At 40.8% G+C, this 25,720-nt stretch overlaps 1 protein-coding gene across 8 annotated transcripts in view; it reads left to right on the forward strand.

Annotated features, from left to right (window-relative positions):
* Window positions 1-25,720, forward strand: part of AHRR (aryl hydrocarbon receptor repressor) — a 93,786-nt gene that overhangs the window by 36,946 nt on the left and 31,120 nt on the right. For all 8 annotated transcript variants that reach the window (XM_072034866.1, XM_072034863.1, XM_038175441.2 and 5 more), the window contains one exon: window positions 19,343-19,443. In XM_072034866.1, coding sequence (XP_071890967.1) covers window positions 19,343-19,443 — 101 coding nt within the window. The remainder of the gene's footprint in view (window positions 1-19,342; window positions 19,444-25,720) is intronic.

The raw sequence follows: 25,720 nt of genomic DNA on the forward strand, positions 1-25,720 counted from the left end.
TATTACATATTTTTCCTTATCAACCCTCTCTCCTCTTTTTGTGGCTTTGACTCTTTCCCCTACAGCCATCCTTCATCTTCTTCACATTGCCCTTTATTGATGAAGTGCCCTTGCTCAAATCATGCTTGGATTACTCACCAGTTCCTACAGCACAGAAGTCTCATTATAGACAAGCTACAGGTGGCTGGTAGATTTACAGAAGTATGGAAGTAAATAAATAAATTAATGGTTTAGTTAAATCCCAAAGTTGATGATTTATCACAAGGCTTGTATGGCTCAATCTGTGCAAGACACCTATCTTTCTAAGGCTGTGACTAGATCTTATTTAGATGCTTGGAAATCCAAAAACATGAGATGGAACATGGTTTGGACTAAGAAATAATCTCCAGTTCTGAAAAGCTTACCTCATTTTGCTATATGCCTGGGCCTACAATTTGGCTTATTGGATTACTACAAAGTACTTGTTTTCATTTTCATTTGTTTTATATTTGGTCTAGCCTTTTTTTTTTTTTTTTGGAAAGAAAATCCCAACTGACTAACACAGATGCTTTTCTATTTAATGTAGCAGTAACATATTAGTCAGCTCTCTAAACATTCACAGCCATTAAGTGAAACATTTTTTTAGATTAGTCAGAGCAGATTTCCATTTATAAATCCAGTATTTATTTGATTACAATTTTAGGTACACTCATGTAGATAACACAGGTGATAAATTTTCTAAAATTTTGACATCTGTACTAGAAGTAGAAGCAGAATGCATATCAGTAAACTAAATTAAATGCTTACTAAGAGGAGTCACAAATAAACTTTAAAACTTCCTTCAGAGAAGCTCATAATTTCTTTCACGAAAGATGCTTTATAAAAGTCTTGCCAAAAATGTATCACATGGATTTACTGTGTCCCTAGAATTCCTCTGAAATCCCCTTAATGCATTCCCTTTTTATATCTGTATGGAATATATCAAGTTGAAGGTATATATAGGAAGTAAATCTCTGCCTGTAGTTTTTATTATAATAAATAAAGTTTCCGCTATTCCCATTTACCTTTGAACCTGCAATGAATTGGCTACTTACATATTGGAAACAGCTGAAAGAAGCTGATTGAAGAGGATTGAAAGCAAGGAAAGATCAGATCTAAGTCAAAACCCTACATATATTAAGTTTTCTTTTTCTAATCCATTAGCAACTTAATAGCTACTCCACTTTTCTCATTGTGTAACTGCAAAACTTATACAGGCCTTATATTAATCTTAAATATTCCCCTGAGTATTTCAACATCTGTACCGAAAACACTTATCTCCCTCGTGCTAGCATTATATTGCATATCAGTGTTACTGAAAACTTGTCATAAAAGCCCTGTATTTTGTTCAAAATAATTTGTTAAAATAATATCGTGCCATCAAATAACCCCTATAAGCCTTGTAGGTTCCCAAAAAATAATAATTTACAAAAACACTTCTTCAGGGGAGAAGTAATCTAACTTAGATAATACATCTTGAACTGATGAATGTAAGGATTAGTGTGAAAAATATGCCAATATATTATGATGATGGCTAAGAAAAGAAGTGGAGAAAAACGGAACTTGCATTTCATTTTTTTCATGTCTTAATATACATTGCTGCATGTAGGAAGAGGATGTATAAAAAACAAGTTTTACTCAAAAAAGTAATGTTTGTGGGAGGAGATTAGGGATGTTAAGAACTACAGGAGTTACTTTAATTGCTATCAAAGGCTCAGTCATGCAAGGTGCCGGGTGCTTTCATATTACTATGTTCAGCAGGAATTGGCTGTTTTCAACATGTCTTCAGAACCACCAGAAATATGTAATAATTAAATGCTAGCAATATAGCTCTGTTTAGCTGTTTAAGGGATGAGATCTTGTGAGCCACATGTACAGGTTGTGACCTGGCAGAGTTTGAAGATGTTACAGGGTTCAATATTCAGTCTTCATTCTTCTTCCTTGGGGACAGTGATTCTACACTTGCTCCTAAAGACTTAAGGCTAGGAAAGCAGAGACGATATCAATTTGAAGGTTTGGTTTGCAAACACACTTTTTAAGTGTCATGGTGGTAATTGATAATGTCTTTAAAACCACTAGTATGACTTAGATAGCCATCTCTGACAGGATGAGGCCAGAAGAGAGGTCAGACCTGCAGCGGCACTAAATTTCAAGTGGTCACTGGGACAGGAGGAGTTGCTTCATTGTTTCTCTATCACCTTTATCTAGGCAAGTCAAGTCACAATCTCCAGACAGGAGTCAGTGTGCTGACTTTAAATGTTCTAGCTTCAGCAGATATTCCAGCTTCTGAATCTCTGAGCATTGTGTTCAACCAGCTTAGCTGAACTTTGGGAAGTAAGGTGGAATGGTTTCCTCTGCTAGAAAAAAAAGGAGCTGCAGTGACAAAGTACAACTTTATGGCTCCATCACCAAATTATATATATAAGAGCATGTGAAAAACACGTTGGGGAAGACTTCTGAGGTGTATGCTCATGCACCCTGAAATGCCTTTGGTGGAGACTGGGAACTGTAACAGAAACTTTCCAAGGATGAAGAGGGCAGTGAGAAACCTGATCTCCTTCCCACTGAAGCAATCTGCCAGGAAAGTCCTACTGTAGACAAATTTTGGGCAAAAAGCCTGTTCTAAGAAAACAACAGGTTTGACTGGGGAAGAAACAAAGACAACTAGTCAAGCCCTTAATTCCTTGTTGTGTTTTACTTGACTGTGGCATTAGTAGAGTAACACAAGTCAGGCCTTCAGAATCTGGCCCAGTGTTTTGCAAATGCCTTTGCCTGAATTTAAACGCATTTTTACAAATTAAAGACAAATGCCATTGGAAATGGTGAAACACTGGAGGGGTGAGCTCACACCTTCACTACCGCAGTAACTTGGCTGGAGAGGGTTTCGTGCTAGGCAAATTGGGCACCAGCTAGCCATGTTGCTGCCAGATTAGCAGGCTGCTGGAGGGAAAGTACACTGAAAAGTGAACTCAGATTAATGCAGAGGTAATGGGATACAGGCAATCAATTTTGGGGATTTTATCAGTGTACTTCCATGTCAAGCTTTTAATTAAATCTGCCAATTTTATTTTTTCCTGCATTTGCTTTTACTGTTTACCTCAGTTCCTTTCCTTCCCTGTTTCATTGACTGCAGTTTGTTAATCTGTTTTCTTCTGAAATCTTTGAGAATTATTTTCCACCTATTTAACTGTGACAGCTTTCCTAGAGATAAGACACAACACCTCTTCGTAGATGCTTTTCTTATTTGTGTCTTCTTCATCTGTAGATTTCCCTGTTTTCTCCACAATTTTCTTCCCCCCTTTTCCTGTCTTTGCTACAATGTGCTCCTTGTATTCTTCATTTCTTCTCTAAGAGCTTTTTCTTATATCTGCCCTCTGCCGTTCCAGCACTAGGTCTCCATCTATTTTCTTGACTGACTTTGGTGGGAAAGCAATGCTCTTTTTTTTTTTCCTTCTCTTTTTTTTTTTTTTTTTATTTTCTAGTAATGCATTGTTCTTGTCTCCTGTTGGGTGAAAGAAGGACCCGGCAAACCTCTTTTCCATTCTCCTCCACGAGGGCCTTTTGCCCTATGTGGTCTGGGCGCGGCAAGATCCGATAGCCAGCTGATGCTTTCATTGCATGGGCCACAGGGAGGGGATGTACCTTTCATTCCCTCCCCTGCATAGAGCCCTACCACAGCGTCAAGATGATGAGAATCACTGCAGCAGAGGGATGGAGCCTTAGGGCGGGAGGGGGGAATAAATAATGATTGTTGTCAACCCTCCCTCCTGCATTAGGCTGCCAGATGATTGCTTATTCCTTGCTCCCACCCACACGCTTCATGCCACCACCAGCATTCTTGGTCCTTTGTGGCTGATGCTGTGGGCTAGTCAGCGGATGAGTCAGCTGTGCTAACCAGTGCTTTTCCAGCTCCCCATGCAGCGATGGCTTTGGTGCAAGAGTTTCCATCAGAAGGATTATCGGCATGAAAGGGGGGGTTGCATGGGCACGTTCGTCGTTTTGTTTAGGAGCTTGCCATTCCGTGTACAAAGAGCAGGTTTCCAGGGGTTTGAGGTTCAGCTCGTTTCGTTCTCTTTGCTTACGCTCCAACGCGGGGAGTTTTGGAAACTACGTCCTGTATACCATCTGGTAGTATGGGAGCGTGGAGTTAATGGGAAATTCAAACTTTGAATAGGTCAGGAAATTCAAAGTTTTGTTCTCACAGCAATTAACTACATGTTGGTCTCAGATGGTATTTTAGCTCATTGGGTTAAAGTACAAAATGAATCTTGCACCACAGCTGAATTCCTGCACCACAGCTAAACTTGGCACGGGGACTGAGTGGGAGAAGAGACGATCAGCGCTTCAAAATACCTTTGTGCCTCCTCGATGTTGGCCAGGCCTGGGCCTCTTTAGCGCTTCCCAGGGGTCAGAACACCCTCGGGGACTGGCGCATCCAGCCTCTCACAACTGGTGGCGACTGTGGAACATCTGGGCAGTGGAAAATGCATGAGGCATAAGAATGCTCCGGCTGCCCGCTTCCCAGCCTGCCCCCGGTCCTGCCTTGACTCTGCTGACTCCCAGCTGTGCTGCCTTGACCGTCACAGAGCATTTCGGTTAGGCACTCCAGATCCTGCTCTCATTTTGCACGCCGAGCAGAGGCAGAGCAGTGCTGGGGCACGCCGTCTGCCCAGCCACGTGCGGAAGGCTCAGCCGCAGCCCTAACTCACCTTAAACTTCTTTCTGCAGCTGCACTATTTGCTGTCTTCTTTAATCTGCCTGCTACTTGGATATATCTTTCAGCAGTCCTGTCTAAGCTAGAACATCATTCACGCTGCTCTAGAAGAACACTTTTTCACTCCACTGCCAGAAAAAAAAAAAAAAAAAAAAAAAAAAAAAAAAGGCTGGGAAGCACTGGGCTGTGGTAGAAAGGCAGCTGAGCACCAAGTATGGATGGCATCTTGGGGCAGCAGGAAGGGGAAGAGGGTGGCAGCTCTCTCCTGAGCATGCTTGATGTAATTTTTGTAACTGAGTTACTCAGAAATCCTTAAAGCTTGATTATAATTACTGTAATTTCTCACAGTACTTAAACTTATTTCTAATGAAGGAATATCTCTTAGTAGCTATTTAAAGTCAATTTATGTATTAAATAACGATTTGTATTACACTAATCTGAAATCGTTTGATTTTGGATTATTAGCGGGAGCGTAAGTGAGTTGGATTACATTTCTCTGGATAATTTTCAAATGAAATAAATTTTGCAAAAGGACTGAAAAAAGGGGAGTTTAAAGGCAGATTTGCAGCTAATCCAAACCTCTGCCTCCGTGTTCTCTCAGGTATATAGGTAATGTACAGATCATTGGCTGTCGGAGGCAACTTTTCAGAGCTGTGTAGGGAATGAGGAAAGGGAGGAATTATTTGGAAATTGGCATAATGAAGGTCATTGTTTATGCTGATTTCCGTATACTAAATTATTGACAATTCCTTCTCTAGAATTGCAGGTCCAAAGGTACTTGGGGACGTTCATTAGACACCTTCCTATATCTCGCTGAAAATTAGAGCAATTGTCCATACCGTATTTGAACAAAAGAGGTTGTATTCTTGAAAAAAAGATTACAAATATTTTATTTTCATATAGCAAATAATATAAAGGACTGTCAGTAACACAGGCATTTTAGGTACGAGCTCTGCAGCCAGACCGCTGTACAGAGCAGTGCTGAGCAGCAAATATTCGAGCAGCTGTTTGCCCTGAAATACCCATATGTATATTCATTCCTGCTGTTACCAATGATCTTTTTGCCAACTGCCTCCAGAAGAACAGGATAATTTGTTTGTAAAGGTAAAGTAACACAACAGTATTCTCATGTATCTCTTTCCATAACTACAAAGGAAAAATTGCCATGTTAATTAAATACTTACATTATTATCCAGGGCTATTTCATTTTAGATTAACTTGTGGTTTAGGCAAATTTTATAAAGAGGGGCAAAGTCACATCTCTTTGTTTAGGCAGAAGTTGACCTTGTATAGTTTTCCTTTCCATGGGAAGTTGTGTTAGGGAATTGGAACAAACCAGTAACTTAAGACTGGGGGGAACCTCTTCAGTAAGTTTCAGAAATTTTTGAAACTGCGGCCTGCTTTTGAAAATGCCTCCAGCCTTGTCTGCAGTGATACTGTTACCCTCGAAGTCACTCTGGAGGCTGTCAACACCCCCCGTGTATAGATCACAGTCTATCTTACCACCTCCTGATGGTACTCAGCATCGGAGCATGCCCCAACTTCCCTTTCACAGAGTACAGGCAGGGCCAGGAGCGGAGACGAGGCTGATTTTGAGGAGGCATGAAGTTCGTATCAAAGCTACACCATGAGGCTGTCTTCTGTGTAAACTGCTAGCTCTAGTGCAGATGGGAGGGGACTTCAGTGCTCGAGCCGGATGGAGATACGCATCAAGGTCAAGCCTGAATATCTCTGGACAAAGCAAGGGCTCTGCACGACCTGTGGGTACATCTCCAGAGTCCCTGAAGCTGGCTGCGTAGCACGTGTGGGTGTACCTGATCTAGCTTTAATCTGGCTGGCGTGGCTAATAATAGCAACGAACTCACAAGGCAGCGTGCAAACGAGTCATCCCAGCCCATCCGTGAGCCCTCCATGGGCTTAACGCTGTGCCCTCCTTGCTGTTGTTCCTTATTTAAGCTGGATTACAAAGCTGGTTTGGGCAAGCCTGTTTGTGCTACCTGTAAATGAAATGTGTCTGGATGCTAATCCTCCCCAAAAGTCAACGAGCGATACGTCCAACTTCAGCTCTGAAGTTGCAGGCTCCAGAGTAATTTAGAAGCTTTTGAAAACTTTACATTAATGCAAATAACTCCTGATGGAACAACAACAGTTGTTTTCCTAGTGCTAACTGGTTGTGAAAACAGGCCAACTCCCATTCTTTGGGTAGAGGTAACTCACCGTAACAAGAAAAAATACTTTAATACCTATATTTTTTAATTTAAATTCTCCCCTGCCCCCATCACCAAAGGCCATTCCAGCTACTATCTGCATGCCTCTTCCATGAAAACAGGTTGGGAGGTTGGTCAGTTGTGGGATACTCTCAGCTAAAATATGCAATGGGCTTTTCTGTCCTACAAACATGCTCACACTAGTACTCGTTTTATGTTCCTAGTATTTCTTCGGATAGTAAACCCGTTTCCTGGTTGTACATTTCGGTATCATTGCTGCTTCTAACTAGGCGGCAGCAAATGTTTAGTTCAGGGCAATCATTATCTGCTGTTTATTTAATCTAATGTTTGTTTCACTGTTTGCCATGGCTTTCAAATATCTTAATTAGCATAATTCACAGTAGCACATGGTTGGCAGACACGGACCCTTAAGATAATAAAAAGGAACGGGCTGAATAAATATTTGAAAAAGGTGCCTGTATACTTTAAAATAATTCTGGCGCTAACTATCATAATCTTTTATTTAATTTTACTCAGGGAGCGTTCTTCCACCCAGATAATACCCCAAGCAATACATTTATTTCCCTACTGGGAGCTGAAATATAGCAGTCCCATGACACGTTTCGGTTAAGCCCGTGTGATAACGTGTGCGCGCCGTGCATCTGTGCTGGGGGAAAGGATGTGCTGCCTCTTTAAAAGGTTTTCGTGAACCTGTATTGTTATAGTAAACTCTGGTAGGCAAGGGATTGCGTGACTGCAGCAGACTCATTTGTGACCTCAGAAAAGTGGTTATGAAAGTGATCTCTTGATCAGAGGAATAGAGCTCTGCTGCCTGCGAGACCGGCAATGCACAAATGAGCCTCCTCCCTGCGACTCTGCCCCGACAGGAGGAAAAATGCTCGCTCGCCACTGAGAAGCCTCTTTGGGATGCAGCATTCATAAACGAAGCCTTTGATGACTCCTCTTAAAACTACGTGGTTTAAGCACAAATTAGGGTCTAGAGTACAGATTTTCTTCATTTAATTTTCACAGTTTTAAAGACTATGCATGAAAGCTTTTTTTTTTTTTTTTTTTTTTTTTGCTTTTGCTCTCTGCAGCTTGCAGTGTTCATTTTCTGCCTTAAGCCAATTCGTATTTTCCTTGTCATAGTGCTGATAAGTTGTGTCTCAAGGGTTATTAGACCCATTCTGGCAGCAAGTCTCGGTGTACATCCAATGGAAATCACATTAGAACTGAAGAAAAACCAGTATAAAGTGATGTTTATGTTAGCTAATGAGTGTAAAACAGATCTGATGAGTCAGTAGGTAGGAAATCACCAGTTTCATTCAGAAGACCTTGACAGAATAAGAAGAATGAGCACTAGAACCAATATCTGTATCATCATTCTCTTTACATATACTATTCACCTATTATTGATGGCTTGGTGAAAGTTGTATTGATGGCTTGGTGAAAGTTGTATTTAACTATAATTTTCTTGAAAGTTGAGGCCACAATCCCATATATATTTTTTGAGAAGGAGACAGGTTTCCTGCCCTTACTCCCATAAGGAATACTTGTTATTTCTTCGGTGGCTTGCCGTGAGTCAAGACACTTTCACAGGAGTCAGACTTGCCTGTTCAAGTTAATGACAAACATGCAGAAGAGTTGAAACTGGAGAAAGGGTTATATTTTATTAGCTAGAACTTTGTTTCTGAAAAACAGAACATTGTTTGGCCGTTCCTTGTCTTCTCATGGGACAAGTCTGATAAGAACTGTGTGACAGCCTTTTAATTTTATCTCCATATCTAAGAATTTTCTGTTTAAAAATTAAAAGGCAAATCAAAGCAGAACCACAATTTACATTTCTAGAGCTTTCCAATCTCTTTCTGTCTCTTTTAAAGATGGCATTTTTCATTATGCTTAGAAATTTTGGAGGTCCTAATTCTGGCCATTGACGCAGGGACTGTGGCATTTTTTAAAATTTAGTTTCTCTAGTCTTAACAGGGAGAGAATATGTCAGCACACTACTGGCCCTCTTAGGGTCTTCAGGTTCTGCTGAAGATCTTCTTTCTGAGCAAGGAACCTGCCTGTGAAAAGAGACAAAGCAAAACGGTGGTGAGGAAGTGAAAAATGAAGGTTCTTGTAGTAATTGAACACATCATGTGCGAAGGTTCCTGTTCTGCAAAACAATTTATTTTTGGACAAACCATAATGTCCTCCCTGCAGTCCCTCTGACTTACAAGTGATTCCAGTTGGGAGCAAGGTCCATCTGTTTGGATAACTTTACAGGACTGGACTTTAAATGCGTGCATTAAAGTATTAGTGTGCATAAAAACACAATAAACATATCCAGGAATCGTAACATTACCAATTTAGTGTTCTGGTACGTCCTTCAGTTTTTGACTTTAGTTATTGCCTTGTACTTAATTTGTAACTTTTAGGTAAAATTTTCATGTTACTAATTTTCCTCAATCATCTAAAAACTTCTGGAAAATATTTAACTATTTTAATATTATCTGGAAAATTAATTCTGATTTTTTTTTTTTTATTTATTAAGATACTCATTTTCCTGGTATTCATTTGCCCTAACCATGTCTCAACCCCTTTTTTTACTTCTTGAGGGAGAAAAAACAAAACTAGGGGAAAAAAAAAACAGGAGAGCTCCTCTCAGGCATATTTTTTGCACTTGTTAGGTCCATTGAACCTCTGAAGGCAGCTCTTCACACACTCAGTCCCATCATGGCAGTCTCAACAGACAGCAGTGAAGCTGACAGCATTTCAGCTCTGCCTTAGAAAGAGAGCCCTATTGTGTGGTGTATATTTATCGGTGCTGGTGCAGCAGTGTGCTGCAGTCTCCATCTGACTGAAAGGTGGAGATTCTTGCATTTCTTCTGTCGAGTGTGTTTGCGTATTTAAAGTGCACTGGAAAGCAAATGTGCCTGTGCCTTTGCCTCTAATATTGGATACAGTATGGCTGCTATATAAGGCAGATATTAAGGAATTGCTCTTATGACACTTCTGACTCTGAATGTGATGAAGCCAGATTTGGTTTTCTGGGTAACATATGCACATCCTGTGCACTAAGGTCTCAGTGTGAATATTTTAGATGCAATGTTTATTTCATCTTAAAGGTTTCCTTTATCCTCTCCAGATCTTGTGCTTTGGCTATTTTTAAACAGTCTCTTGGGTGATATACTGGCCTACTGACATATGCTCTTTCAACTCTTTTCTAAGAGATACTGACTTAAATTCCCTCTCGGAGGTATGAATTTAGGCAGTGCCTTTCCATGCAGAGTGGTGCAAATGAAATTATAAAGGGACAGGGATGTTACAAAAGCAGGATATATTGAGGAGTGGAAGCTCAGGAGATAGCCTGTTTGAAACATAGGGCTGGAAACAGGTTATCAAATCCAAAAAGGAAAGCAAAGATAATGCAAATTTCACATAAGTCAGTCATTGTCAGATTGATTTAATCAGGAAGGGTGAGAGACGCTTTCTCATACACTTTCCTAGTTGCGTTTATTTTCATGCTTGGCCTTTGATTTGATTTCATTCTTCAGGGATTGATTTACTAAATGTTCTAAACAGTAGATCTAAATTGAAGAGGGTAAACTGGTGCACATCTTCTGCAGCTGATAAAGACTAAAAATGTTCTGATATTCTCCAAATAAATCTTTTACCAGGACTTTATTGCATTTCTTCCATAAGATGCACCCTTAGAGCTGCTTTTTTTTTTTTTTTTTTTTTTTTTTTTTTTTTTTTAAGTGGGGAAGATTCTAGTAAACTGTAGTAGCATACTTCTGACCTAGCATACTTCTGACCACATACAACCTTTTTCTTAGCTGTCATTTCAAGAAAAAAAAAAAAAAAAGAATTCTTCTCTTATGACTTATACTTCTGAAAAAATACTTCAGAGTCAAATTTATTTCAGCAGGTTGTTTACCCCAGAAGGAGGAAAGTTTATTTTTATTTTTTAGGCAATGATTAGTCTTGCTCAATAAACAGTTATAATAAACAGTTGCACTCTGACCTCAAAGGGAGCTGCCTCTAATATAGATCCCAATGTCCATAATTTTATTATTTTCATTGAAAGAATAAAACTAGTAGAAAAATGGCCTTGGGACAATGAAATAATATGATCCGTATCAAAAGAGGTCTACATTCTTTGATTATAGAGAGAGAAAGTGCCAAGAATTCAGAGGATACAGAGAAGCTTTTCTTTTCCCCTGTACTTTTTTTTTTTTTTTTTTTTTTAATATGTGGACAAGGGCAAAGACGAACAGCTATTCAAATAACAACTATCAAGAAGGACACTTGGAAGAGTTGGGAAACTTCACCAGTCCTTTTGCTAGGCTATCTGCTCTATAGATACTAGAAGTAATGTGTCTTGAAACGCTATACATGTTAATATGTAAGTATATCAGGATCAGTGGGACTTGCTGGGATTCTGCTCAAGCAATTAGGATGTGGCAGGTCAGAACACACTGTAGTACATTTAAGTCTAACGTAGATTAGCTGGTGAAGTCTGAATACCTCTACATTGGCTTAACGTGCAGCATTTCAGAGTGCAGAACACAGAGTAATGGAAACTAAAGCAAAAGAAAGATAAAATTACATTGTTTGTACACTCTGAGGCCCTTAACACAGGAACTAACCATTGTTAAGCATCTTCTCTAAATACATAAGAATTCTCTTAATATTTTTTTCTTTATTAAACTTATGCTTTGCAACTCAATTCTGATTAATGAACATATAATTTACAAGCACAAGCATTCAGGGGCAAAAAAATTAATTAGAATCATCTTAATTTTTATGAAGGTTGTGGGTACTGATGTGAAAGTTGACTAAGTGGATTGCAGATTTCTCACTTGAGATTGCCTAGAAGTCAGGCTTGCAATATATTTTGTATTTTGACAGAATAACCCTTTAGAATTTATATTGTATGTATTTATTCAAAGGGGTGTGCAAGCAAATATACACTCAGGCAAGCAACTGTATTACAGCTTAATTAAACTAAGAATGGAATAATACAGGGATAACTTTAAGGCCTCAGGATCGAATCTATAAATCAGCAGGTTCCCATCACATTTAAAGCAGTAGGTAATCAAATGGAATTATGAAAATGAAATGGAACACAATTACTTGGAATAAGTCTTATACCTTGGGATAATACAGGAGGGAGTGTATGTCTTTGTTAGTCTTATAGCCAATATATTCCACCAGACCAAATGATGAATCAAATATTTACTCAGGGTGATGCAAACAGATTTCTAAAACAACTTTGTCAATGCACAACGTGGGGTTTTCTGTTGGGGAGATCATCTGTCGAGTCATACGAAGAGAGAAAGGTTGCAACAGTAAGCCACAGAAAGATGTGCTTTCTGGACAAGTTGTTTTGAGTCTGTTGCTTGCATCACACAATTAGGCTTTGCATGGAGGCACAGTTTTTCTCTGGTTCTCTGATTGCTCAGAAGTTATGGGATAAGGGAGATGTTACAGTCCCAGACTACATAAAAACGTAAAACACAAGTGTGGTTTATTGTGAGCTAGTTTGGTGAGATACAGATAGAATAAACCACAAAAAAAGAAAAAAAAAAAGAAAAAAAAAGACAAGCTGATAATGTAATTCACACATTCTCCATACACACACTTTTCATGACCACCACTTAACCATTCTCAGCATTTCTTAAAGCGATCTGCACATTTTACAGACCAGAATTTGTGGAAACGGCAAGCATAACATACAGAATTTATTCTAATGGTCACCTACAGCCATGAACCTCACTTACAAAATGAATTCTGTTTGTAATAAAGCAATGAAAGTTTTCCTGGAAAGAACATGAAATGTCCATTACTGGAGATACTCAACAAAAACCCCGAGCAACCTGTCTCCCTAGTTAGCTCTATTTCGGTTAGGGTGGAGTCGACCAGATAACCTTCAGAGGTCTCTTCCGTCTTAAATCTTACAATGTTTTTGTGATTCCCTACCCCGGCTGACTAAATAGGCCTGGTGTCCCCACAGGTAAAATATTGTTCTGAAACTTCACAGAGCTCCTGGCACAGCTGAAAATACATGGACAATTATTTTCAGCTCCTCAGCTTTCCTTGTCAAAGTGGTTATCCCCAAAGGCAACGTGAGAAAAAAAATAATCTGACTTTTTCAGCTCCCCAGGAAGTCCTTGGTGTGTCTTCCTTCTCTTTCACCTCCAGCCAGGCTCTGATACCACCTTCTAGCTGGTGCTCTGGTACTACCTGCTCTGGCATCACCCCAGCTCCATCCCAAAGGCTCGGTTTATTCATCACGAGCTCTACCTGAACACATGCCCTCTCTGATGGGACATCCTTGCTGAAGGGTTTGGGCTCATGGGAGAAGCTTTAGAGGGCAGAGAGAGGCACAGGGGGGATTTCTCTGGGGACTAGAGGAGAGCAGCCCAGGACGTGCACCGTCATCACCGCAATGTCTCGCCTGATTGCCATGAAGCAGCCTCATGTGCCAGGCCTCTCTAGACTGATGCTATAAGAGAAGCTGCGGGGAAGCCATCTTTCTCCCTCTTTTCTGTTTTTTTTTTTCCTGAAAAAAATAATTACCATGTGCACACAGACAGCAGTGACAGTCAGATTGCTGCCTTACGAAATTTACCTCATCTGCAGCTATTTATAAAAACACAAAATGACCCGGGGGAATATAGCTAAACCCACTGCTTCGATCGTTGCTCCTGTAGCATTTTTTTTTTTTTTTCTGTTTGTGAAAGGCTTTTACTTCACAGAAACACTCCTTGCCTTTCACGTTGCTGGTTTTCACCCCCCTCCCTGAAGCGGGAGAGCTATTTTCTGATTCTGTACTTTAAGCCCCCTTGCTTTTTTTAGGCGACTTCCAGATATCTGATACAGCGCATAATGAGGAATTAGGTTCCATTACACGAAGGCTTAACCTTCATGAAAAGCATTCAGGGCTTGCCAGGAGTCATCAATATTTAACAGCTGTTGTTATTATGAAATACTTCACAGGGGAAGGCGGCCCGCCTGCTTGCACGCAAGGGTTTGAACGGGCGCCAGGCCCCTGTCAGAGGCGAGGGGAGATTGACAGGCGGCGGGGTTGCGTGAGAGCGCGGCCTGGGTTAGTCAGCAGCCGGCCTCCGCACACCAGGGCCTTCTCCCCCCGCTGCCTCCCCATCAAACGGGATCCTCTGGCCGGGCTGGGGTGTCAGCCCGCCGAGGTGGCGGCGTGCCCGGCAGCCGCCCACGTGCCGCCAGCTCCCGTCACGCAAGGCCGTGGTCGGGAGAGAGTGATGGGGCGAGCCCTTTTTTTTTTTTTTTTTTTTTTTTGGTGGGGGGGGGACACCATTTTGGTGCCCCTCGCGCGTGGGAGGCGTGCGGGGCTCGCTGAAAATGGAGAAAACACGTTTCGGGAGAGAGAGAGAGAGGGGATGGGATCTGGAAAGAAAACAGTTCGGGGTGTACCTTAAATAAATGTCATGCTGTACTTGAGAAACTTCAAAGGGCAGTCGGATTTCAAAGCATCTCTTAAGAAGAAGCAGACTGAGAAAACCACTGAGTTGGGGAGAGAAACTTTGCGTTGCTGCTAGCGCAAATGCATCTGGCGTTCTGGTAGCCTCCGCACCGGCACCGAGCACCACACATCTTGTGTTCAGAGGGTGGATTTCGCTGCCGCTTCCCCTCCCGGCACGTCGGTGCAGCCTGCCTGTTGCGGCACTTCAGGCTGCAAGCGCCCCTTTCATATAGCTGTTCATATAATGTTCTCTATGCTGCATATTATTTAATTTTGGTCTGCAGCCAAATCGTGCTGTCCTTACTGTCACTCAGGGTCCTCTGCAACACGTCAAGAGGAAACAGGCCGTTTGGGTTCGTGGCTGTAGGTTTGTTTCTCAGACCGAGTGTTTCCTAGCCGTGTTGTTTTGTTTTCTTAGCATTCAGGGTAGCATGCATAGCTAATTCTTCCTGCATCTCGGCGATCCAGGAAGAAAGACCCGATTTTCACTTCCTTTCGAGTAAGTTACCAAAAGTGAGACGTGTATTTGTAAAGCAGTGTCTCTGAAACTGCAGGCTAGATTCAGATATTTTGATCTCCCCGCTTTAAGAAATAATTTTTCCCAGGGGTATCGCTGGTCTCACAGATACTCGTCATAGAAAGGTTTGGTACTGATACACCTGCATCCTTCTGAGCCTGAAGAAAATAGTACCGTCCCTTTCTTCCACCTCAAAAGAACCCAGGCAATGTGTCCAGGTTAGAAATAACATCCTTTTGCTGCCCATTTTGCTCCTACACTGTTGTGGGACATGGGGAATCTCGGCAGCTAAAGGCGATGCGTGCCCCTCAGGCCAGCCTGACCACGCATGAGGTTGTTACAGAGCTTAGCTTGGCAGGTAGTTCTGATTATTTTCTGAAGAAAGAAGGTTGTGCTTGTGCAGGAAGGGATACAGAAATACTTTGGAGACTGTAACCCTGTTGGTTTAAAAAGTGCAGTTTTACGAGAGTCCTGGAATTTCCATCCCTCCGAACGAATGCTTATTCCACAACGAGTCCATGTGCTGTTATTTCTGGGCAAAAGGGGGTGGCTGGTTTCATGATGCGTCCTTAGACTTTAAAGTGTCAGGCAGCTTTTCTGTTCTGTATATATTCCAGTACTCAAGCCAACTGGTTTGTAAATGTAGATTGCAATGCTCCTGTCAGGCTCAAAAGAGATCTCAGGTTTTCATGGTGTGACACAGTGCAGCAGTGAAAGGCTCGGCAGCACTGTGTAAGACAGTCCGGTACTCCGTTCATCCAAACTTATCACCCTTTTTGTGGACTTTTTTTTTCCCTAATTAATTAGCTGTCAATTCTAACTCAATATTATTTTTCAGTGGCCACTCCTTTCATCACTTTTAGATTAGAAATTGAAATAATGTCCTCAGATATTTGGCCTTTCCTTCAGGAAATCATGTTGATCTTTTTTTTTTTTTTTTTTTTTCTTCCTCCTTTTCCTCCTCCTAGCCTCCTCCTCTCTCCCTCTGTCCTGTACATTTCCACAGTGTTGTCCTTCTATAGGCCCCAGCATTTCCAGACTTGTGGCTTTTTAATGTTGTCTGCGATTGCGCCACACTCACTAGATCACATGAACTTGCAAAACTGTCAGCCCTGGTTGTTGTATATCTTGTATTTATCATCCTATGGTATCAATACACTCATTCATCTTCTTTGGCAGAACAGCTCCATCTTCTGTTTTATTTTGTGTTCTGGAAATGCAAGCTAGATAATTTCTGCTCAGAAAAAAAAGGTCTCCATAGTTCCTGCTTCCTATCCATTCACTTTGCCACTTTTGAACCTAGTAGGTGAGTGTTCTACACTGAATTGCTGGCAATTTGGCTGAAAAAGTTGCTTCTGCCACAGAAAACAGTCTCAGACTCTGTAAAGCTAGAACTCTCATTTTTAAAATTTTATTATTTTTTACAGTCAGCAGCATTCATCAGACTGCCTGCAATATCAGTATTTTCTTGCCCCATTCTTGATATATGGTACTCCAGAAGCCAGAAGTTTTCCCCTCAGGTCACTGAGTCATCATTAGCTGTTTGTTATTTTTTAACTTTCCACAACTTGCTCCTCCCTGCCTAACAGAGACAGCACTCCTGCGTTCTCCAGTCCTTCGTTTGCTTTCATCATTGTAGGCTTAATTTTTGCTCCAGAGGGGCCCTCATTTTATATAATGTTTCAGCCTGGACGCAGTTGTCTTGTTGAGCCACCAGTCACAACCAGCACCTTCGTTCAGTTCTCCCACTTGATACTTGGTGCTGACAGGGCCATCACCAGGCTGCTCTGCCCTCTTTTCCCTGTATTTCTGCCTGTTAAGATAACATCTTGCAGTTTTTCCTTCCCTCTCTGCCACATCTTGTCTTTCCTCCTCCTCCTTCACCGTGGGGATCTGCGTGGTGTTCAGCCTCTCTTGCTTTGCCCCCTCCAGGCGTCGTGCTACCAGCAGCAGCAGCCCCTTCTGAGTGATCACTGCCGTATGAGCCAAGCCCTGCTGCCCTGACGGGTGGATTAACAGAGTATTTCCAGCACAGGGAGGCAGGAGAGTGACCAGCGAGCCTCAGGTGCAAGGAGCAAACGTGCCTGCCCCTAGGGGCTCTTGCTTCGTGGTGCAAAGGGCGTCAGTCGTCTTGGATGGTGCAATAGGGTCTCTTTAGAGTTCAGGCCAGCGAGTAGCGTATGTTATGAAACGGATGTGTGTGGCCTAACATACGGGTAACTCTAGCTGGCGAAATAACATTAAAATACTTTCCATTCGGAGATGGAATTTATACTAGCCAGACTAGCTGCGGAACAAACATCTCTTGTGCTTCTGCTGCTGTTTGTGTGAGCCTGAAGGCTAACAAACAGGCAGGGAGCTCTGGCCCGCTCGGTCGGGTACAATAATAGTTTCCACTAACGATGAAGTTAGAACTTGGTGGAATTTTCACCAAGCCAAAAGAACGGATCAAAAAAATAAACCTTCGTTTCCTCCCACCCCTCCCTGTCTGTCCTTTAACCTGCACAAAGACGGCAAGCAACTGCGGAAGTAGCTACAAAAACATCTTTTTCTGAGGGGGAAAATTCTGGAAGAGCCCATTGGAGTAGGGGCTATGCTTTTAAAAATTACTCTCACAAGTGTCTAACGCTGTGCTCTGATAGCCGTGCCTCTGTTCTTTGGGACAGATGTAGCAGAAGGCTTGGCTGACCAGGAAAAAGAAAGTGTCCTTTTCCGATTAGTTCAAATGGTGAACCAAAATGAAAGTGTAAGTTCAAAAATCCTTGTAGCCCATTCATAGAAGCCTAGCTTACAACTCCGAAATCGCAGAATTGTTTTGGCTGGAAAACATGCGCAGGGAGCTGCTTTCGGCAGCTTTGGGTTTTCCTGATATATTTTCACATGCCCAGGGGAGGGATTTATTGCCTCTAATTATACATTTGAGATGATTGCTTGGGGGTAATGACCGGCATTATCACTGGCAGCAAATATTTACAATGCAAGCTAAAAAACATCTTGAATATTCAGCCAGCATGGCTCTGTATTGCCATCATCTGCTGCAAAATGCTGAGGTATCCTGCAACTGCCCCTCACTAGGCTGTTACCTCGATAAGGGGCTCTGGTACAGCCCTTTGGAGAGGAAGTGACTCCATTTAGGTCATATCCTCAGTCACTTGCAAGAAATGTTATTCAAGCCATTAAAAATGTAGACTTCTATTTTTTAAAATTTGATATCCTACTGAAAATTTAAAACCTGTTCTCACGGCTTTTAACCAACAGCTCAAGAGCAGTAGAGCCTTGCTGGCTGTCTCCCCTCCTTACTCCGATTTGATATAAACAGTTCCTGTTTCTCTCAGCCTTTTTTGGGGGATTATTAACCACCTCTGGCTGTGGCTGCTTCTAGCCGGCATGGGCAATGTGCATCAAATGTCGCAGATAATCTCACTGGTATGCTCTCATTCTCTATGTGAGAAGGAAAACAAACTGAAAACTGAATCTCTGCTTGCTGCCTGGACATCTGTGTGACCCACTGCAGTTAGGCACTGGGATGGGGCAGAACACGTGAAGCTGATCCCGTCATTTTTATTGACCATATTATAAATACTCCACATTTCCCAGATGATGAAAACCCCAGTCTAACAAGTGGCATCAGTCTTCTCAAAAATGCTTTCATTATCCCCAGAAATGAGACTGTATTTTGGGGATTTTTATGTGGGATCTGTCAGTTTAAAGGCTTCAATCTGAGCATTCAAAGATATTTCAGATCAAGCAATGATTACCCATGCACAGGAAATTTCAATTCCCATGAAGATTTTCATTATTATTCAGGAAAAATTTGCAAAATATATCATTAGAGATTTTCCTGAATTTCGTGTAATTAATGACCTACTAAAACCAAACTTTAAACTTCTGTTTCAAAACAAAACAGTTTTAGCACATTCCTGTGAATATTGCAATCAGTCTCAGACTCCTAGGACTGAGTAGAATACAGTGAGACTGAAAATAATCTGATGCCAAGAAGGTCAGCACTGAAAATGAGAAACGTATTTCAGTCTCTTGTCTTCTGAGCTATATAAGCATTTCTTTATATTTTCATAATACATATTTTTATAAACAAAACAACTTGCTAACTATCTTTTATTTCTTTCCTGTGGGTTTTTGCTGTTGCTTTATGTAGAATACAGTAATGGAAAAAATATGTATAATAAAAAGTGCGATAGATATTTCATATAAAAAACATCTGGACTTACAGATATGTATGTATCTATCTCCCTCACAACAAAATAAAGTTGTCAGTAACTGAGATCCAGACAGTATTTCCTAATTAAACCAGTGGATGTTAAGTGCCTAAGTAAGAATTTGAGTCCAGTGGCCCTAATCCATATGATTTCTAAACTGATAATAACTCTTTCCAACAGCCATTCAAGAAAAGCACTTTAAGAAGCAAGCTGGCCAAACGATAAAAGAAGACAATGTATGTAACAAGACCGCTGTACAAGAAGGTGGACTTCTACTAGAAGTGAGTGAAAAAACGCCGTCTTTTCGGGCTCTAAGTAATTTATGCTCTTTGATGATCTATGCTAGTTAATTCCTTGTGGCAACTTGGAACAAACCATCCGTCTTGGCATGAGTCACTCAAGAAGCACACTTGTGAGCTCTTGCAAGAGCAAAACTGGCAGCCGTGGTAGTCCTGTCCAGTCTCTGCCGGAGCACTTGCAGCCTTACGTCCTGTAAGCGATCAGGGCCGTCCCGTGGGCTGGTTCACAGTTCTTTGTCACTTGCAGTGATAGCTGAGATGTGTTTGACTTGGCACACATTTTGAGGGTATCAACAGGAGCTTGCTGGGTTTCTGATCTGAGCTAAGATTATTCTGGGACGTCTTAATTTATCCTACTTCCTCAGCTCTGTGCTCTGAGGGAAGCTATGTGCGCAGAAGTTTTTCTTTCTATGTATTTTTATCCTCTTTAGGATGACTTTGTATTGGCAGGCCAGCGTAAAGGGGCCATACTGTTACTGAGAATTGGATCCATTAATCTGGATGAAGAATTAATACTGCTGTGAACTACTGAACCAGCTAGCGCACAGCAGTTCATTGCAGATACATCTGCATTTCTACCATATGATGCAATTGTGCCTTTTATACACTGAGGATCCTTGGAAACTCCTATTTGATTAAGACTACATATGTATAGTTGCTTTGGATAGGGTAATATTTATGGTACAAAAAATCATGTTTTAATGACAGCCCTGAGGTACATGTAAATGTAAATTAAACAGTAACCTCCAGCAAACAAACGCTGTGTACTATTAGAGGAAAAAAGAAAGACGTTTTATCATGGGAGCCAACATCATAACTTGTACAAGTCTATGGAATGAGAACTGGCATGCTGCTTTCCTTCCTCTTTATATTTTAGGAGATTTTAATTTTACATTTCAAAGCTAGTAACACAGATGCGTTTGATTAGTTAATACAAGTGCCAAAATGAGATATTTGGCTGTCAGGTATTATTTGTAACAATTTCCATTCCCAATGAGCAGGCAAGTACAAGGCTTGCAATGAATGATAAATACAGTGAGCATCTAATTTTTAATAATGGTCTCATATCTTTAGTCTGCACTTTGGTTGGTAAATATTACGTGCCCACAAGTTATAATCCTTATGGATCCTCAAGCAGTAGCCCTATTGCTTACAGGCACATGGAGAGAACACTGGTATAGAATTTCAGGTAGGTTACAAGGTGCCAAATTTTACCGACTATGCTAATGGTCTGCTTTCTATAGGGTGTATGAGTCACATTCCTTTTGAATACGTGGGAGATGTTTTATCCTGGATCATACTTAATATGGATTACTAACTCGATGATTAAGTGCATGTTAATAGGATTGAATTCGCCAGGCTCCGTTTATGGGCATGTCTAACCTAGAATAAAAGGGTGAATTTTCATAAGGACTTGCTGGGAATGTTCTCTGGGGACTAAGCTTGGCTCGGGTGCTCATTCAGTGGCCATGGAATGTGATGAAAAGTGGGTTTTTGTTGCTTGACCAAATTCACCATGTTAGTTATTAGGGACTGTGTGCTCTTAACAAAACAGCCGCATTTGTGATTCCTTCTGAGGAGAAGCAAACAGCCTTGCTGGTGGTTGCTATGCTTTGTGCCTTGACTTGTGAATCTAGCCACTTTATTGGCTCTCAGAAGATGTTTTGCAGCTGTCAAAAGCTGCTTTCCTTTTCATGGCACCACCTTGCACTATGCGACCTCTCCTAGATTCTTTATTTAATACAAACCAGAATAATCTGACTCACCAAAATATGTGTGAATAATACTGTCCCTGACTGAAACATTCATGGAGAACCGGGGACAATCGCGTTTTTCTTCTAGTGGGTAGGGTCACTCTGCTGTATATATAGATAGAAGTATGGAATAGCAAGAATCCTAATTACTGGTAAATAATTTATCTGCCTCTCCAGCCTTGGAACAACGTAGTACTTCCCCTTTCAGCTTAAAAGAAAACAATGGAATTAGTCTGTCTTCAAAGTATGTTTAAAATGCTTTTTATTTCTAAAGGCCTCTGCCACAACATGTGTTTTTATTTAAGATTTTATAGAGATATTTTTACAGCTATAATCAAATAGCTTTCATCAGCAATAATAGAATAAACAATGATACCAGTTTATCAAAGACTTTCTAGCGGAGCACAGCAGGTATCTAAATAAATAATTTCTTCCAGTGTTTTAAGTTTAAGGATCACTTCTGGATAAGAGAGTCTTTTTTGCCATCTTTTGGTTTTCCTTTGGAGAGAAGACAAACAATGCTCTAATAACCAAAGTCCAATTTTATTAATGATCTTTTTTCAATATGCTCCATTCTTGCAATCTTTGCTCTCCTTGGAGACTTCAGACTCCAACTGTTTGACCGCAGTAATGATTTTTAACTTTGCACTTTCATAATATTTTCCAAGACAGGTGGTACTGCAGCCCTTGTGCCACGTCTGCCTGTCAAAAAAGGGCCGTATTCAATTTCTGAAGCCCATTACTGAATATTTAAAGAACACTGGGCCAAACCCTTAACCAGAAAAGTGGGAGTATAACTTGTATTGGCAGTCAATAAATCCAGATAGAATTTATATGCTGTGGTGGTGGGGTGGAGAAACACAATAAAATGATGACTTGGAAAAATAAAAATGAATCACTGGTAGTTATCTAGGCAATAGCCTTGATTGCAATACTCATCTCATGGCTGTTGGCCACCTCCTACTCTTTCCCCCAGCTATGCTACACTTAAAATCTCAAGTCCAGACTCAGAGTCTAGGCTGTTGCGCAGTTAATATCTCATCCCGATTTTGTAATTTCCACGTTATGTACTATCCTATCTGAAGAATTAAATGCCCACTGTTGAGAGTGAGGCCCTCTCTGGACTTGTTCTCTTCGTGACAAGCAGTTGGGCAGCTTCATCATCGCTCACACTGCTTGTTGCACAATCATCACCCATCTCCTGTAGAGAACCCTGTTGAAATTGTTACTTTGGTTTCATTGACCACCTCAAAACCACTTCTGCAGTTTTTCTGCTCATTATAGAAGCACCACTGATGTTCAAATTTCTATCTCTGCATTTGCTGCTGAAGAAGTTATCTTCATGGTGTTTCATTCTTTTTGTCTTTTGGCCTCCTGTGCCATCATTGTAGGCTGCAGCACAGGACTTCTGGTATCTCTGTCTCCAGACATACTAGATGTAATTCTTTTCAGGTGAGAAAATAGTGGTTTACATTGAAAGCATTGCAAATATTAAAATGAAATCTGGATGATCTATGCAGCTCCCAAGCAGATGCTGATGGAATAAGGCTGCCTGGTTCTGTCATGTCCTATCTCACTGATGAATACTGATAAAGGCCAGACCTGGCCTGTGTAGTCATTTCCATGTTCACTGGCAACTCACGCTCTTTTAGGGAAGGTCCATTTTGATTTCAGGATGTTCCAAGCCGCTTTTTTACCCAGTTCTTAGAGAGATTTCCACCATGAATCCTCTACTGCTAAGGATAGGGACAAGAATCAAATTTCAGTGTTTTTGTCTCATGTTTTGTTTATGACTGTGCTGTAGAGACCAGTTGTCATACTATCCTTTTATTTATTATTCAATGATATCATACATTTACTCTTCCTGCATGGAGATAGTTAGCAATGCATGCCTGAGTTACCTTCTTCCTGCTAAAATCAAATAATTACATAACAAAATAAGAAGGTAGTGGATTTGGTTGCTATTTTGCTATAAAACGCAAGTGTGGGAGAAAAATGCCAGGGCCTTTCAGGCGTAATTTGAATTTCAAGCCAGAAGGATGGCTGCAAGCTCAACCTGTCTGTGCCCTGAGAGGAAAGAACTCAAAGCCTATTTTGCTCTACATAGTTCAGTGATAACAGGCTCCCTTACGAAAGCCTCCTTGCTCCTTGAAATCACCTGTTCTTTCAGCTGGAACTTCTTCAACCTCCTGCAGCCCTCTCCACTCTTCCGGAGCAGCTGGAGGTAACGACTCTGATCTTTTTTCATTTTAGCATGTCAGGAGACCGAGCCCAGGAGACCTGCATGTTCAATGTGTGTGCTTAGCAGCAGGCTGCTGCATGCTTTGGGATCCCATTGTGCCAATGAAAGGAACTTCATTTGTTCTGGCCGAACACAGGACATGCATCTCGGTCTTCAGTGGTGGCAGAAATAACACATTGTTATCATTTTGCATATTGACTAGCAAAGTTTCTACGGCAAAAGTCTCATTCTCCATTCCTCCTAAACTCTTGCATGATTATTACTTACTTAAATTTTTAGGCAAGGACTGTCAAGATGCCTGGCATCTTTAAAAATATCATAAAATCATGTCTGTCTTCAGAAGAGGAGAAGAACGGTAAAAACTTGTTTTGGTGGTGCCACCATTAGAATTCTCCACCACTATCAATAACCTCAGCTCCACTATATTGTCTACTTAATCATTTAAAGGCAGATTTTTCAAACCGAGTTTCTGTGTTTTGCAGACATGCTTTTGTTCCAGCATTTGGCAGATGAATATTGCTGACTTGAGTGGCAAGTAACATGACTAGTGAGGCAAATGAAGTATCTAGCTACATAACTGGCAGCATTTGTGCTTGGAATTGACAGGTGGTGCAAAGCAGAAAGCATAGTCAGGTGTAGGCACTTTTTCACACCTGAGAAGTTCTTTACATATTATTATTATTATTTAATTTCATATCACAGGTTTTGGCACTAATATGAAAAGGAATTTACCATTCTTGCTTGGTAGTTCCCAATGAATTCAGTGACGTGTTTGCTTTATTATTAGCTTTAACATGAGATAGAGATTGAGTTTTGATCAAAACCAATGAAGGCCAGTTGTAGTATTTACCTAAGAAAAGGATTCAGGGCTTAATGCAATGCAGGCTTGAAGCCTATTATTTATCTCTATGTAGTTACTTTGAAAGAGGCTGTGAATAATAAGATTCTGGTAGTTACTTTGAACAGAGAGGTGTATGTGCACATTTTGTCACAGAAAGGTATTTCCAGGTGGCCTCTACTAACGGTTTGAACTAGAGTTCAAGTTTCATTCCAAGGGAGATGGAAAATGATACATTAGAAAACATCCTATTGGTGCTGTTCTTCACCCTGCGTAAGGAAATAACATAGGAAACCTTTTCCCACTTGGTTTCCTGTAATTTTTTTAAACTTGTTAGTGTAATTCCACTTCCTCCTTCCAAACTGATTTATGTAATCAGTACTTGATAAAACTGTGCTCTTGAAAAAGGTACTCCAGTTTGAATTTCAGTCTGAGAGCAAGAGATTTTACTCTTCCTGTTATTTTTTAATTTAAACTTGAAAAGGAAGATTGGGAGTCAGACAAAAGTGCACGGTTGTTATCCAGGGCTATGACCAAGGCACGGACTTCAGAAGTCGGAAGCTGGTAGAGGGAGACTTTTGATTTATTCTGGCATTGAATTCCTTTTCAGCTTTCAACAGTGCTCTTTCTCTTACCACAGTACTTCTAAACTAAAGCTGTTAGGTTATGATACAATGCTTCACCTTTTAATCTATGGATTTAAAATATAGCTACCAAAATAGGAAATTCCCATAAACAGCTCATGGTCTCAGTGCATTTTCTTTTTCATTTAATAACTTCCAAAAGTTACCCAAATAACCCTTTTGCTTTCCTCTGTTTTCAGACATGAACCTTCTCCCAGTAATTCAGATGACATGATTTAAGCTGACATTAGTCTCTTGAGATGATTAACAGAGAATATGTCCATGAAATAAAGAGCCATAAATGGGGTCAGGAGTAACTTGCCATCTTTATCACATGCGTACATTCACTTTCTTTTTGGCAGGCACAGGCGAAACACAAAGGAACATTTCAGAGGTCTTGGTCCTTTTTTTTTTTTTTTTTCTTTGCAAATAGACATATTTCTAAAATCCAGACTTGAAATTTGGCATGGGAACAATGTTGTACAAAAAATATCCCTTCTGCTGCCCTTTAAACAAATAACTAATGTTCTCACTTACTCTTTTTTTTTTTTTTTTTTTTTTTCTGTTTCTCCTTTTTGAACAAATCTGGTCTGAAAAGCCCGTGACTTCTAAATACTAATTGTTTTCTACTCCAGTCGTTAGTGCTACTGTCACTAGTGCAGCGATCACAGTGCTGCCACAGTGCCTGGGATCCTCAAATCCAGGCTGTGGCATAACTCAGCTTGACAGTGTGCCGAACAACAAAGAGATGTGATCCCTCCTCTTCAGATTTACAGTCTTGTTGTGAGACAAGAGATGATGG

This window comes from Anas platyrhynchos, chromosome 2 (genome assembly GCF_047663525.1).
Source record: "Anas platyrhynchos isolate ZD024472 breed Pekin duck chromosome 2, IASCAAS_PekinDuck_T2T, whole genome shotgun sequence".
Taxonomy (NCBI): domain Eukaryota; kingdom Metazoa; phylum Chordata; class Aves; order Anseriformes; family Anatidae; genus Anas; species Anas platyrhynchos.